General features: G+C 30.4%; 1 protein-coding gene across 2 annotated transcripts in view; it reads left to right on the top strand.

Annotated features, from left to right (window-relative positions):
- Positions 1 to 17498, top strand: part of LOC129220332 (ketohexokinase-like) — a 40522-nt gene that overhangs the window by 759 nt on the left and 22265 nt on the right. For both annotated transcript variants that reach the window (XM_054854734.1, XM_054854733.1), the window contains exons 2-4: positions 1542 to 1658; positions 3876 to 4010; positions 15835 to 15907. In XM_054854734.1, coding sequence (XP_054710709.1) covers positions 1542 to 1658; positions 3876 to 4010; positions 15835 to 15907 — 325 coding nt within the window. The remainder of the gene's footprint in view (positions 1 to 1541; positions 1659 to 3875; positions 4011 to 15834; positions 15908 to 17498) is intronic.

The following is a 17498-nucleotide window of genomic DNA, read 5'->3' as shown; positions in this document are numbered from 1 at the left end:
TGTGGAATATGGAAAATTCCACATGAGCTGTACAATAGTTGGATTATTTCCTAAATTTGTTGGCATAAAACTGATTTCCTTTGTTATATTTTAAGCAAAGCAAAAAACATTTTCCGTTAAGTGGATTCAACTTAATTTGTGTGAATTATATGTAAGCCATGACATCATCAAGGGAAAAGGTGTACTTACCCCAGTTTTTCAGAATTTTTTTAAATTTTTTTATTTTGTAAAATTTAAAATAAAAATATTTTTAAATATTTGTTTAGAATATCCAAAAATGTAGGGAAGCTTCATAAGAACTACCAAGATATTGATATATATTTTTTAAAAAAATCAACAGAATTACAAAAATCACAGCAAAATGAAGAAAAATACATTGATTGCCTAAATATATTTCAAAAAGAAGAAATTTAAACTAGAGATCAAAAGAGATTTGAAATATTATGATGAAATGTCACAACTAACTGATGTAAGTCTAATAACTCAATTGTGAGAAATGAACATGAAACAAAATTTTACATTTTGACGTTTTAGATCTTAAATGGGTTTCTTTTATGAAATAAAGTGAAAAACTACTGAACTTTCTGCAAATCACTACCTCCTTCCAATATTTTAAAAATTTTACTGGGGCCTCCCACTTTGTATTTCAATCAAATCAAAATATTAGACTGAAAATTCTAAATTTGATGCACCAAAACAGTCAAATGTTTCTGAAATAAACAGCCGGGGGGACAGGGGCGTATACAGCTCAAAAGGGTAAGAAGGACAAGCCGGCCTGTCATTTAGCTGATTGGGGGATATTTATTTTCCATCTAAGTTGAAAAAAACTCAATTTAAGACCACTATACCTCCAGTAGAACTAGCTTAATATAGCAGTTTTTTTTCTTTTGCATAATATATATATATATATATATATATATATATATATATATATATATATTTTTTTTTTTTTTTTTTGAAAATTTTAGTGTAATTTTTTAAGCAATCATAAATTGCTTATTACTCTTATTATGCCAAAATCAATTTTCCTTTGATTTCATTTTCTTTGCTTATAAAGCAAACTCCTTTGGTTCATGAACCTCCATGATGAGTATGTCCCTCCTTCTAAGCTTCCTTCCCATGCCCCACGAATCAAATTTATTTATACTCAACTTTATACAATCCTCTTTAGACAAAAACAGCATCCAGCACACAAGATCCAGTAGCCATTCCCTAGCATTCATTGGAGTTTTGCCATCTGGAATTCAAATTATGTTTCTCCCAATTATGATTGAGAGAGGAGCTATTTGTAGAAACAAGAAACCAGCAAATAGAGTCCTATCAATATTTGTGCTTGTGAAAAACATAATTTGAATTCAAATTCAAATGTGTGTCAGAGGCTGGATTCTTCTTTTTGTTCTTTTTTTTTAAGAGTATTATTTTCTTCTCAAAATAAAAAATCAGCAGTTGTTAAAAATTTCTGTATTTCTATTCTGAACTGCTTAATAAAAAATTTAGTTCAAAGCATTATTACTTATTTATAACTACAGATAAACTTACAGGTGCATATCTCATCGATGGCAGCGTGGTGGTAATGCTTCAAACTCGGCTACTATTTTTGCTGAATACGGAGTGAAATGTGAATTTTTAGGAACAGTGAGTCTTGATATTGGTGGTCAGTAAGTAATTTTGCCTTGCAGAGCTCTCAGCCAATTCTCTACTGACTTGAAATCTTGATTTTAGAAATAATCAGGGTTGGTATAAAAACCGGTTTTTTGAAAAAAAAAAAAAAAAACAGGGTTTTTTGGTTTAAATCAGGTTTTTTTTTTTTTGGCTTAACCTGGGTTTACTTGGTTTTTATTACTGTTTGTAAGAAAAACAATTTAATTTTAGTGAAATCATGAAGATTTTATGAAATAATTGTTAAGGAATGTTTAATATTCATATTCGTGCCTAATTTCATTGTAATTAATTAAATATTTAAGAGTAAAATCTTGTAATTTCATTTCCTCATACTTAGAGATTTCTATAGCAGAATATTGTTTGAAAATCTTTAACTATTATAAAAAATTCAATGCGTAATAAGATCTTGGTATAAATAATCAAATAAATAATTTACTATGATAGTTCAGACATTATTAATTACAAATAAGCAAGAATAAGTTCTTGCAAATTAATTTTATCATAATCATAGCTATCTACTATAAATAAAAAAGTAAAATTAAAATCATGCATTTTTAAACATGGGAAAGTATTTTGCTCTATCTGCAAATGAATCATAAATCTGATGTACATTATACAACTTTGAAAATCAAAATATCAATGTATATTTTGTCTAAAAAAATTTTAAAAACTTAAAAATCATGTAATTTATTTACCTAATGTATCAGTGACAACAATTATAGGAACAGGACAAGTTGGTTTTAAGAAAATCATTATGTTTTCCATTGTAGATATTATTTCTCCTTGTTTAATTCATTTAGGAATACAATTTTTTTATCAAAGAAAAAAAATCATTTTAATTAAAAGCCTCAGTACAAACTTAAATGAGAATACTCTTTTAACATATTTTAATAATGAGTCACATTTTAATAATGTCATAGAAAATAATGTTTATTCGATTCTTTTCCACCATTCATGCATGAGACTACTTGGGATAAAAAAAAGTTCTTTGAAAGACGAAAATTTGGCATTATTTTTTATTATTATTTTTATTATTATTATTATTTTAAGAGCTCAGAGTTACATAAATGTTTTCTGTTTTCATAATTTTATACATTTTCTTTTCTTGCTCTGATTGCATCGTTTATCAGGGATACAAAAAGTGTGCAGGTATAAGCACAATTTTATGCCTACCTTAAAAGTTCTTGGACTTTTTTAGTTATTTTTTTTCTCTTGTCATTTTTAAATATTCTAGTGTTAAGATATTTTCACCCTATGCATAACTTCAATGGTACATAATCTGTCTCAATAAATCTTAAGTAATCAAGCAAATTAGGCAGGACATGAAGCTTTGGTTGAAATATGCTTTTTGGACTATATTTTAAAATGTAAAAGACTGAAAAATAATGATAATTAAAAATTATAAAAGAGCTACTTCGATTTTTTTTTCCATATAATTTTAGAAAAACTTAGTTGGTCTGCCTTGTATATTTATGTACCTAATAGAAAAGCTGCTTAGATTTTTAAAACAGAAAAAAAAATATTAAAAAATTTTTTTTTTGCTAACTTGCATTACCCTAACAATTATAAGTTTCAAAATTTATTGAATCTGTAATTTATGTATAAAGCTTTGCTAGTTACTTTTGCATCAATTATATTTTATTTTTTGCAATAATATGCAAAATTTATGAAAACATTTGGGAGGAAATCAATGAAATTTTTAAAAAAAAATTTTTTTTGAGAAAACCACATTTTTTTAACCACTTGGTTTAAACCATGGTTTAAACCAACATGGTTTAAACCAAACAACACTGGAAGCAACTATAAATAAGAATCTTCAATATCCACTACTTGCAACAAGTACATTTCTCCACCTTTTTCCTACACTGAAGATTGATGCCTTACTAGTACCATGTTGAAACTGGTATGGTGGAGGAGATTTACAACAGGTTGTTAAATTGTTAACAAAATTACAAATTGGTTTGTACTTTCAAAAAAGAAGGAAAAGTATCATGTTATTGGAATAGGTACATAAGATTTCTGCGAATTGGAAATGTATGGGTTTTTTTTTCTGCATGGTCATTTTAGTGACATTTGATTGTAATAATTTTTATGACTGTAATTTTAACTTCATAATTATGCATGGGATGGTTGATTCATTGTCTAAGTAAAAATCAATGAAATTTTTCATTGAGTACTAAAACTAAAATGCTTGTATTTTTCCTTTTCTTTAGATTTATGAAAAAAAATTTTGATGAACATAATATCTGCACTGAAAATTGCCATTACTATGAAGAATTTGAAAGTCCTGTGTCAACAATATGGATTAATAGTGAAAATGGCTCTCGAACTATAGTTCATGCTAATAAGTAAGTTTGTGTAGGAGTATATATATATATATATATATATATAAGAAAATGGTACTTAAACTTCAAATGTTGTGAAGTAAAACATGGAATCACATTAATGCAAATCTACCAATTCTGCTGTGTCACTCAATATTCTCTCCAAATTCTATCATTATTCATGGAATGTAACAGACTATCTTGACAAATTTAGAGTGAAAAATCAAGTATTATTGCCATGAAAATTTTGGCTGTATTGATACTAAACATATTCGGTTGGTATTTAGTATACTGCCTTTTTGGCATACGAACCAAATGCAGTCAAACCTCTCTTAACAGACACTCCCAGATAGCGGACACTCCCCGTTAGTGTACAGTTTCTGAATCCCCTTACCCTCAAGATGGGCATATAGTGTATTTCACTCCTCGTTAGCGGACAGTAAATCAGTCGAGTTTTGTTTTATTTTTCTGTGTTGGTAAGCTTTTGCTGAGCACTGCTTTTGTGGCAAGCATTTTTTCTACTCCTTTACGATGTTCTGGGGCTAATGAGTACCGATAAAAGGGTTGACCCCCTTTTTCACCGAAAACAGGAGCCATTCAAGTCGAATTCTTTAGTCAAAGCTTAAGAAAGTTTTGTTTTCATTTCATGCACGAAATTCCAGCAAAAAGCAATAGAAAAAAGTCTTTCTCCTTTTACACAGTACCTTGCTTTATTAGTTTGCATGGGAGAGAACTCTCATGCAACTTAACGGCATCCTCCCTCCTTCCTACTAGAGTTTGGGAGACGAGCATCAGCTCTGCGTCCTTTCTCACCAGACGCTGATGAGGAATCTGCACAGTATGGCCAGATTAAGTCAAAAGTAGACGATTGTGCTACATTTTGATACAATCTAAAACAAAAAAGGTGCTGAAAATCAACGACATTGATTCCATTGTGTTTGACTGGTTTTGTTCAGCTAGAGGAAACAATTTACACAAATGCCTTCTTATTTTATTTTTCCGAAAGATTCAGCTGATTATTTACTTATTAGTTAAGTTCACTAATGTAAGCAATACTCATTAATTTAATTTAGAAACATAAACTGTATGTGTAGGTTTAAAATGCCATCGTAAAATCAGACTACCCAATAGCGGACACTCCCCGTTAACAGACAAGAACTTTGGTTCTGACGGTGTCCGCTATTGGGAGGTTTGACTATATTTGGTTTGGCTGAATACTTTAATATTCAGCTATTGAATAGTAAACAAATTTGAATATTCAACAATTGGTAAACAAACACATATATATGCATAATGTTTTTGGAATACATGAGATTTCTGTGAATTTCAAATATATGTTTCTTTTCTGCTTGGTTATTTTAAGAACAGTTGATTGTAATTATTTTTGAGGCTGTAATTTTAATTTCATAATCATGTGAGTGATGGTTTATTCATTGTATAAGTAAAAATCAATAAATTTTTTTTATAGAGTACTTAAACCAAAATACTTGCATTTTTCCTTTTCTTTAGATTTATGAAAAAAAATTTTTGATGAGCAACATGTATATACAGGGTTCGTACGCTCCGGGAATTCCGGGAAAACCGGGAATTGTCAGGGAAAATGACACTGTCAAAAATGTCAGGGAAAAGTCAGGGAGTTTTCAAATTTTGTCCTCCAAAAATTTTTTTTCCATTTTTTTCCCAAGGAATTAACTACCATGAGATCTAGTCTTCGTTTTTATTGTGATTTCACGAAAAAAATTGTAAATTTTTATCTAAACCGACGCTGGCACTTAAAAACTGCGATCGAGAAATGAACGTTTTTTTTTTTTTTCACAACGAAAAATGCGCCAAAAGATCGAAGATTTTCTTGCATGGAGTCAGTGAGGGGAACGCATTTCTTTCTACTGCCTAAAGTTTTAGATGGGTTGCCACAACATTCTATTCGGTTCAGGGTTCGTACGTTCCGGGAAAACTTGGAATTATCATGGAAAATGACATAGTCAAAAATGTCAGGGAATTTTCCAAATGTGTCCCCAAAATTTTTCTTTTCCCAATTTTTTCCCAGGGAATTTGATTTTATGAGATCTAATCTTCATTTTTATCGATGTATTTAAAAAAAATTGTAACAATTTTAAAGCAATGAAAAAAGTGGCGACCCAAAAAATCTTCAGCAGCCGCCATTTTTGGCTCTCAGTAGTTCCCAAGGGAAAAAAAATCAGGTGAACAGCAATTATGTACAAACTCAAAAGGAGAGAAGACAATTTACTGCTTCGGAAGCACAACCTGTAGATGGGAAGATCGATCGGGGAAAATAGTTTTTTTTTTTTTTGATCGGAAAATCATTTCAGCTACGTGTGAAACGCAGTCGCCATCTTTGGTCATTCACAAGATAGATGTAGATACGATCCTAAAATGCCTAAGTTTCTAAAAACAAAGCAGAATTGGATGTTTTCTTTAATTGAAAACTGATGAAAATAACAAAAAATGGTCTACAAATTGTTTTTCTATTGTTATTTAAAATAATTTTCTTGAGAAATAAAAAATTTTGTTCTTAAAACTTAATCTTATCCTCACTGCCTCGGACGCAAATGATAAAAACTTTTCAATGAATTGTAGTTTCATGAAGATTAATTATTGTTTAATTGTCTTCATGCGACAAATTAAAAAAGTTATTTCTTATTTTTGGGCATAGCCGCCATATTTGGTCATTCCCAAGATGGAAGTACACAAGACTTTTTAAGTGCCTAAGTTCCCGAAAACGGCATTGGATGTTAATTGCAATGCAAACTATTGAAAACAACACAAATTGTGCCTTTTTTTCCGGATAATTTGTAATTATTTTCTGAAAAAATGCAAAATTTAATCTTTATAACATTTTTTTGTTTTAATTGATTTAGACTCTTATGTGCTAAATACTGACTATTTTGCTTTTATTGTATCCTTTTAAGGATTATTAATTATTTATTACTACTTTTATACTACAAATCCAAAAATCTACATATTATTTTAAATTTTTCACTTTGTCGCAATATTTGATCGTTTGCACAATGGAAGTAGACTTAAACTTCCAGAAACAGAATTGGATGTTTATATCAATGAGTAACATTGAAAATAACATTAAAATGTGCAAAAAGTTGTGAATTTTTGAAAATTAACTAATACTTTCTGGAAAAGAAAATTTGAAATTTTAATGTAAGCGTCCTTTAATATGTGAAAAAAAAAAAAAGATTATTGGCATTGGCCTATGATCGGCGGATGTTGATTTTTGTTACTATGCATTACATGGTATGCCAATTGATGCAACAAGTTAACCATATTTATACTAAAATTTAGCTTTGCGTTTTGCTCAATATGTTTTGTGTAACCTACTTATAAGAAAATAAAAAGTATTGTAAACCAAAAGCGGATGCTAAAAGGTTGCTGCAGGACTACAGCAAAACGCTATAATATTACGCGTGACATCAAAAAAACCCTAAAATAAGTTGAAAGTACTCTGTTTTCAACAAATAGTAAACAAATTAAAACAATTTTGAACAAAATGTTTAAAAAAAACTTAAAATTTTGACAGAGAAAACAAAGGAAAAAAAATCTAAGTTTTTTTTTTTTTAAATCTAAGGGGAGAAGTTTTAGTTCTTCTGCATTGCTACTTTAAACAATTTTAATTATTTTGAAAATATTACTATTTAAACTTAAATTTTTAATGAAGCGAGTAACCTGGAATTTTCTAAAAAAACAACCTGGAAAACCTGGAAAAGTCAGGGAACTTTTTTTAACCAAAAGTGTATGAACCCTGTAATATATATATATATATATATATATATATATATATATATATATATATATATATATATATATATATATATATATATATATATTTATTTATATATACAGTTAACCCTCATTTATCGCGGTTAATTCGTTTCAGACTTCACCGCGATAACTGAATTTCCACGAAGTAGGATTCTGTATTTATAAACCGAATATTTTCCTAATTAGAGGGCATAAAACTTACTGACCACAATTTAAATAGGTTTATAACATAGTTAGAGCCCCCTAGATATGAAACAGCACCCTAATCCAACATTACATTTGTATTACTTAATATATTGCACAAAATATGAGAAAACGAGAAGTAATAGACGAAATCGATATCACATTAATTATTGGGAAATAAAGTACACACACACACACGCATGCAGTTCTTACACACTACTACTAACCTATAAAAATAGCTAAACTTCAACTTGTTCAATGATGAATTAATTTCCAGTTAGAGACCGTATGTGCCCCCTTTCTTCCTCTGCATTTATCCTCACCAAAGGTATTACGCATACCGCTTAAAAAGCTAGTAGTACATTGTTGAACACCATTAGAGATGTATTTATCCCCTAGTAATAATACAGTGATTTGTACTTTGCAGTTAGCACTTAAGGTTAAATTGAGATAAACTTTCTTTGGCGATTTTAAACCTCCACTCCCTCAACTAGTACAACTACAGTCCCTAAGAAGAGCTTACCTTACTTGAAAGACATAATTTGTAATTCTCTTGTAAGAAAAAGTTTACACTAGAACATAAAAAAGGCTCATTGCTGTAATTGAAAAAAAAAAAAAAAAAACAGAAAAAACCGCGATGTAGTGAAACTGCGAAAGTTGAAGCGCGAAGTAGCGAGGGACGGCTGTATATCAGGGGTCAAGGCTTTCCAACCTACGGCTCACGGGTCGGATCCGGCCAGCATTGTTTTTAATTACAATCAATTATTTTAATAAAAGTTTTCCGTTAATTTTAATCATTTTTTACTGTTAACTACGAGTGCAGCACCCATCTCTCGAAAAAAAAACTTGATAACAGAAATCAAAAGCCTCCCACAAATAGCTTTGAAGACTTTGAACGTGCATCAGACAAAATTCAACTCTATTTCAAAACAATTTTTAAGTGTGATATTGAGAAAGTACCTTCTGAAAAGCAACTGAAAGTCATTGAGTTAAAAAATAATGACTTACTCAAGACAGCTATCCAGGAATGTCACATTGAAGGTAACCCACTTCTATTTTACAGTTCTCTACCAGAAAAAGACTTAAAGAACTTAAAAAATCATGCTAGAGCTATCTTTTCTCTTTTAGCATTCACTTACAAATGTGAACAGACGTTTTCAAAATTGATGTACATTAAATCAGACGAACATTTAAAATCTCTTAATGATCGGAACTACGAAATTTGTCCCTGAATGGACTGAAATTGTATCAAACAAATGCAATCTTCTAATTATTTTTTTAATTTTTAAAAAACATTTTAAAAGCTTTACTCGTGTTGTGTTCTCATTTATTTCCAAGGTTTTAATCATCATAAATTCAATAAAATAAATTTGTTGTATATTGTAATAATTTTGTCTTGTAGCACTCACTCATTAGCCTTTTGTTTTAAAAAAACTCAGTTTATTTTGTGACAAAAACTACTTTTTATTTCAGTTTTCTGTACTATTCTAAATTTTACAAGATCCCCTATCATTTTGTTATTAGAGATTTACAAGCACTTAAAATATAATTTAATTTAGTTAACAGTAAATATGTATAAGGAAATATAGCAACTTAGAAGCAAGCCCAGAAATTTTCAAAATCACCACTGAACGCTTATTTAAAATACATATCGAAAAATATATTTGCGATGTATGAGTGGATGGGGGGGAGCTAGCACTAAATGGACGATCTAAGCTTAAATATTGATAGAACGGCTCGTCTTGTCTCCAGAAATTTACAATGTGGCCTACGAGTGAAAAAGGTTGGAGACCCCTGACAAAGATTAAACAAATTCCTTTGTTTTTCTTGTTATTATTACAGCACTTTACAAAATGTTGTGTCAATTTAAATGTATTGACTATTGAGTTCAATATAAAAAATTGCTTGAAGTGGCCCACTCAGCGGTTGGCCCAGTCAGGGATCCCCGACTAGCCAACCTGGCCAGTCCACCCCTGTATATATATATATTTATTAGGGTGGTCCTTATTTTTGAAGTTGCAGATATTTTACGCGATGCCCCCTCAATTTGTTCCATTATAGAAATAAATGATCCTTGCAAAATTTTAAGTTGATCTATGAACATTAACACGTGCCCCTAGGGCCCCCTTCTGTGATTTTTGAAGAAAAAATTGCGGATTTTATCATTTTTATGTAAAAATATTCTAACGTTTTATACTTAAAGTAATTTTGAACCTCAATAGTTGCTTCTACTTCCAGAATGACCATTCTCTCACTTTCATTCTGTAAAATTTAACATGTTACAGAGGGTACATGTACACCAATGGCCTGGGGGCAAGCGTACCGCTTTTCTGCGCTTGTTCCAACCAAGCGGCAGTGGAACGTTTCCTCCCACCAAGATGAATACAAGGGATTCTATAGGCCATTAATGAATGATCTTTGACAACAACAATGTGCCTCCTCCAGACTTTGGGGGTGTTGATTTACAAAATTCCCTGTGTATGTAATAGGTGCGGCAAATAGAGTCGCAAGGTTTCAATGCTATAAGTATAAGTAATTGCAATTATATTTTACTTCGCTGTTCTTTAGTTATAAACATGCCTAAATGCTTATGCAATTTAAAATTTTTAAAATATAAATTTCGAAAAATCCTCGATTACTCCTATCATAAAAATATACTGTATTTTACATAGCTAAAAATATAAATTTAAAAAAAATTTCAGATCGGAATAGTGTAGAAATCTATAAATTAATTTTCTTCTATTTCAGAACATAGTCCTTTATTATCATCAAATTCTTGCGATTCACAAGATTTAGAAACCGAAATGGGTATCTATCGTAACCTGTTGAACTTTTGTTTTCTACAGCTGGTCTACCACAATGAAAAAAAGCTTGCCAACTATTGATATCATCTCGCCTTTCATCACTGTTAGACAAAAGCCATATTAGGAATAAAGATGTTGTTCATTTATTTACAGCCTATGTAGATGCAGTAAATTTAAATCCAAATGACCTAGTGATCAATCGTACATTCCTTAAGAGAGCAAGAGAAAATCTTCGAGAGGTAAAATTAAATTTCATGAATTTAAATTTATATTTTGTAGTTATTCACTGGGATACAAAGCTACATCTAGATGTAAACAGAAAAAGAACGCCGACAGGATTACCGTGATAGCTTCAGATCCTAATATTGAACAGCTATTCGGAATTCCTTTGATATTTCTTCAGTTGTATATGGTATCTTAGATGATAGCTCTTTATTGCTAACTGCTCTAGCTGTAGTGTTTGATACAACGACTTGCAATACCAACCGTATAAATTGTGCATGCAATTTTTTAGAGCTAAAACTGAACGGTGATATATTACAGTTGGATTGCCATCATCATGCATTTGAAATCGTACTGCAGAGTGTGTCCTTAAAGAAGTTCTCCTTTCTTAGTTCTAGATCAGATATTCAATGATTTATGTGCTTCAAAATTTTGTGGAAAGATCTCCATCATTCAGAACTTATAACATTTCAATCAAGTACACCTACCACTTAAATTCTAAAAGACGAAGTTGACGACATGTTATTGTTCGTAAAAAGGGGAATTGAGAAAGATTACAGAGAATTCTCGTAACTTGTAATAATATTTCCTGGTGAATTTCCTCCTACAGGGATATGTTTTCGGCAACCTGGAGCTTATCCCTGAGTCACATGAGTGGCAAAAGGAATTTTTGTTTTGAAACTTTTTATATTTAGAAAACTATTTAAATTGACTTTACATGAAAAGAAAGCCCTTCAATGCTGTTTTACAAAGCTGTTTTACAATTAAATGCTATATGAAGATATGGTTTTTCGCAGCAACCCAATCGAGGCTCCTTTGAATAATATATAATGTCTGAAAAACTAGCAGCGTACAAAATGATGACAGACATGCAGCAGAAGCAGTGATTGGAAAATTCATAAATCACTTATAATATTTAGGGGATAAACTAGTAGCTTTGTCGCTAATATATGAAGGAATTAACTTTGAAGTTAGGAAATGACTAGTCTAAAAAAAGCTTTGATAAGAAAGACGTGCCTGATGACTGTTTAACAAATTTCAGATAATAGTAGATGATTTTAGTAAAGATCATCCTCTTTATAGAATCAATTACGAGTCAATAAAACTGTTTGATGAGTTACAAATACTAAAAGATTTTTTCCTATTTGATCCTGATTCACGCAAAATGAAGGAAGCTATTTAAAGGGAAGAGAGACGATAAAATACTGAAAATTGTGAATGATACAATTGAAAGAGGAGCACAATTAATCGAAGAATTCCACAACTAATATACCAAATATGACTCACAAAAACAATTGATTTTACAGACCGTCCAAGACTATTGGAAAAAAATACACACTATCGAGATACATTGAGAAAAGCGTATGATTAAGGAACGTTTCTAAAGCATTATTTCATTCTTATTCAACGTAAAATCTTTAAATGATATAAAGTAATTAAAAAGATTAATTTTAGTACTACCTCACTGTAAAAATATTTTGCAAACCTAGGAGAAACGATGTACTGGGTCTGAAGTAAAAACTCGAAGATTTGTGAGAAAATTATCAAAAGTGTTAAAGTTCAACGGCATAGGGGCACGTGTTATTATTGACGGATCGAGTTCAAATTTTGTACACGTTAATTTTTATTATAGTGTCACAAAACTAGGGTGCGTCACTTGTTGAATTCCGAAAAAAAAAAAATTTCCCATATAAATAAGGACCACCCTAATATATATATATATATATATATATATATATATATATATATATATATATATATATATATATATATATATATATATACATACATATATGATTAAAATGAAAAACCAATGTAAATAAAGCACAAATGATCCCAAAAATACAGCAAATAGCTATATCAAGGCTACAAAAGAGCCTCTTCATCAGTGCAAAAAAACTCAACACACAACCAGAAAGTCACGAGAGAACTGACGTCACCCAGGTTGACAACGGTAGTATTTACTGGTTGGCCGATTTGGTAGAAATATCGGTGTCAATCAACGTGGTTTTTGCACTGATGAATAGGCTCCATTGTAGACTTAAAATAGCTATTTGCTGTATTTTCGGGTTCGTTTGTGCTTTATTTATGTTGGTTTTCCAATTTAATCACATTGTATCACAAAGCTTATTTGATCATTTGTCATTTATGTATATACTAGCAAAAACACCCAGCGTTGCATGGGTCAGTACTAATTGTGAGAAACAATTGCTACTTTCATTCGTTTTCTGTTTTAATCGAAGGAACTCAAAACACACCTCTTTGACATGATTAAAAATTGAGCTTCTTCCTTACCCGTAAAAATAAAACAGCAATAAATATAAAGAACAAAATAGTATTCAGTTAGAAATGAAAGCACGATATTTAAGCATATAAAAATTTGAAGAATTTATAAAATAGGAAATTTTACTTGTTTAAAAAGATTTATCTTTTTTTTTTTTTTTTTTTTTTTTTTTGAACATAGAATAAAACTTTTTCTATATAGCTTTTGAAATACAAACTGTTTTAAAAAATGTTAAGTTATTAAGTTAATTAGTTATTTTCAGAAATTTCTATTATTGTTGGTTCATGGTGCGATTTAAAATGTTACTAAATTTGTAGTAATTGTTTTGAGATACCTTGGATAATACTCCCCTTCCCTTCTTTGTAAAACTGTCTGTTACTAATTTTCGTCAATGAGATATTCTCACCAAATACTGAGATATTTTCACTGACCATAAAATGATGCTAAACATTTTCATCTGAAATGTTTCCAAAATGAGTACTTATACTTGGCGAGTGTTTGAAAATGTGCACAAAGACAAATTAATGGAAGATTTTATGCTGTCAATAGATTTGCCTAATTTAGTTAGCGGATTATTTTGCATTTTAACAAAAGTTTTAACGATTCTTTTAATAATGATATTTTGGTGGCACGATGAAAGCCGAGAGACATTATTATGTAGTCTTTGGTTGCAAAAAACAGCTCCATTTGAAAAAATTGCCTTACTTTATAATTGAATCATTATAATTAATTATCGCTATGTTATTATATGCTTATTTCTATGAAATTAACAGACATATTTAGTAACTGATTTCCAATTGTATGTTTGATGCATAAACTCGTTTGAAAGTAATAAACTTACGGAAATTTTAAAAAGACTCTTTCTCCCATAATAAGAAAAAATAGGCTTTTCTGTCCATATGTTAATGCCCAATTAGTGAGTATCTCTTATGTTATTGTGAAAAATGGATGTCATATTTGAAATCAGCGCACCGAATAGAATAAAATTCACTCATTACCATGCAATCACTTTTTCATGACCCGAATTTTGCAAGGCTGTGTAATTTTAGACAATAAACACTTTCTATTTTCCCACTGTTGTATAAATCAATTGCTTTTTTTTTTAGTTCCAATATTGATTATTGGCATAGATGAGGATAAGAATCCTAAGAAAGCTAAATATTCCATGCTTGCTCCAGAGAAGCCTTGATTCAAAATTTTCATTATGATTACTATTAATATTGCTGTTGTACGACAACAATTTCTTGTAACAATGGGCTTTGTATTTAATCCTTTAATGGGAAATTACATGAAAGTTACAATTTTCCATCATAACTTTTTTAAACTAAGTTTTTTAGAAATAAATTATAGCCTATGTTGTTTCCTGATAATGTAGCAATCTATGGTGAAAAGTGGTTAAAATCGGTCCAGTAGTTTTGAAGCTTACCCCCGACATGCTTCCACACATACAGAAGTAGCCATTTATGTAAATAGATACATTTTTTTTACAATGAGTGTTGTAGTCCAGTATTATAGTACAACTAATATTATCACATTCAATGTAATTTTAATGTAAGAGAAAACACCCCAATGTTAAATTAAATTTTGTTGTGTATCATCTTTTCTTAAATCTTATGACATACTACAGTAACCTAGCTGTTACAAGCTCTTTTGAATATGAAAAAAGAATCAGAAAAAACCTTATAATATTACTTACTCATAAATATGTAAAATTGCAACTCAGTTTTAGTTTAGAATGTGGAAATTAAATTAATCATTGTAGTAATCAAAGTAAATGGTGAATTATGGTGCAAGAACATTGATCATTCTACAAGATTCTTTATTTGTAACATGTGAACATGATTATGAGTTGTCAAATCATGTATCAGTATAAACAAAGAAATTAGTTATCAAATTATGCGGAATTTCATATAAATATTAACCAAATTAGTCTATAACTCGCTTTTCTTTTAGAATGATCTATTTTATTTATTTATTTTATTTTTTTTTCAATTTATTATAATACCTTTAATGTAGATAAATTTAGGATGTTGTATGGAAGTGCATTTTCATCTCAAAAGACACAAAATAGCTAAACTTTTTTAAATTGGCATAAAATAAAAAAGCAAGTATTGCAAAAGAAAATTAATCAGATGTTGGCCGATATTTGATTGGCATTTTAATCTCATATTCGGTCTTCGGTGCATCTCTAATTGAAAGAATTATGTAGATAAAATTTAAAACCATTTTCAGTATGAAAAATATAGCATATTTTTTGGACTGCAATGGTACAGGGTCATTTCACGGTATTTTTGATATTTATGTTAAGTCCTCAATGTGACCTTTTTTGCCATAACTTTTTTATTTACTGTTTAATTAAAAAGTTATGGCTAAAAAAGGTAACGTTATGGGCTCTACATAAATATCTAAATTACCGTGAAATGACCCTACATCATTTAAACAGACTCTGTCTCACGCAGATATATAGGGATTTTTTCATAATTGTTTTGATTTGTAGTTGCAGAACATTTTGTGATTTATTATATTTAAAGGTATTTTAAACTTTAATCTTTTTTCATTTCAGAAATATGCCTGAAATTTCTTATGAAGATTTTTCTGCTTTAAATTTAAAGGATTATAGTTGGATCCATTTTGAAGTAAGTCTAATCCAATAAAATTTTGACATTGTGATTAATAATCTGTAATTCATTTGGAAATTCAATTGTAAAAGACTTTCTGTCATTACTTACTTTTAGGCTCGGATCTGCGTACCCACAGACCTTGCAGTGTGGGGGGCCTACATCGTTAAGGGATCCAACGACCCAAGATATTGAAAAAACTTGTACTAAGCCTTATCAACGTTGCAAACATACACTGCTAGCCTCTGGGGAGAGGCCCTACAAATTTTGCTGCTGGGGCCCAAAATTTATAGATCCGAGCCTGCTTACTTTTACTGATTGAACTGTTATTTTCTGAATTTTTCATATTAACTGACTTATGTCAGTTTTTTTTTTTTTTTTCCTTTCTTTTGATCCTTACTAAGCACTCAATTTTGTGTTCATCATGAATTATATACCTTAAAATTATTGTACTCTCACAAAAGAATGGAAAAACTGTTCTTCAAATTACAGAAATTAATAGCCTTTGTAATGAAGCGTTGACATAGCCTTTTTTGTCTTCAAAAATACCATCATGTATGTTATAGTCACTACTTCTGCTAATTTTTATGCCGATATCCAACTTATAACAACAAGACAGATATTTGTCTTTTCCTACACTGCCATGCTAATAAGCACAAAAGTCATACCTGCACTTTTTAACAAAGTTGAGTTATTGTCACCAGATTGTTCTTTATAACATATTTTACCTAAATACAAATCTCTATGGTCATTTAAGATTGGGAAATATCTTTTTTTAATTTCTGAAAAAGTGACATCTGAATCAAGTATATGATGGCGCAAAACTTTATTTATGAATCCTTCTGTAAATTGTGGTTTAGTACTTTGACATTGAAAGGAAAAAGCATAGATAATTGCAGTAGCATATAATCAGCACCTCATTAATTTTTTTACTTTTTTAGCTGATATTCTGGTTAATGTGCAGAACATCACTAACTTTTGCAAGTCTGCAGCTGCTTTTGGGTGCACATCCATTTAATTTCACTAAAATGATAATAACATTTGTTAACTCTTAATAGAATAATCTGTACTTCTTCTGTAGTGCGTTGCTGATGCAGTTTTGAATGGAGTTGATATTTTTGCTCCAAGCCATTTGCGCTCAAACACCAAGCTTCTTTTTATATTCAGATCCCCTGTCTTGTTAATAGTTTAAAATGCTTGATGTATGTTCATTTCCTTAGACATGCTATGGCTACTTATGTACCACTCTTACTCGATTCTTGCCATTTTTTTTTTTTGAGCAATCACGATTGTTAATTGTTTTTATTTGACCGCCTGTGGCGTTGTGGTTCCTTTTTCAGCTTGGACCAGGATCCTCTGCAGGTTCGGCTCCTCTGGTGCTCCCAGAATCCGCTTCTACTGGGCGGGGGCGTCCATGCCCTACAAACGCACTCACACACGCCTTTACACGCATACACACACACCTATGTGCACACATTCACAGGTCTGTGCACACACACAAGCTTACACATGCACGCACGCCTACACACACACATGCCTGCAGACACAGCTGTACACACTTAATTGCCCAGGAGGAAGGGCAAGCTTGAGGGGACAGGAGTCGTTTCTA

This window comes from Uloborus diversus, chromosome 4, assembly GCF_026930045.1.
Source record: "Uloborus diversus isolate 005 chromosome 4, Udiv.v.3.1, whole genome shotgun sequence".
NCBI classification, from domain to species: Eukaryota; Metazoa; Arthropoda; class Arachnida; order Araneae; family Uloboridae; genus Uloborus; species Uloborus diversus.
The sequence above is the reverse complement of the archived record's forward strand: the minus strand, read 5'-3'. Positions and strand labels throughout refer to the sequence as shown.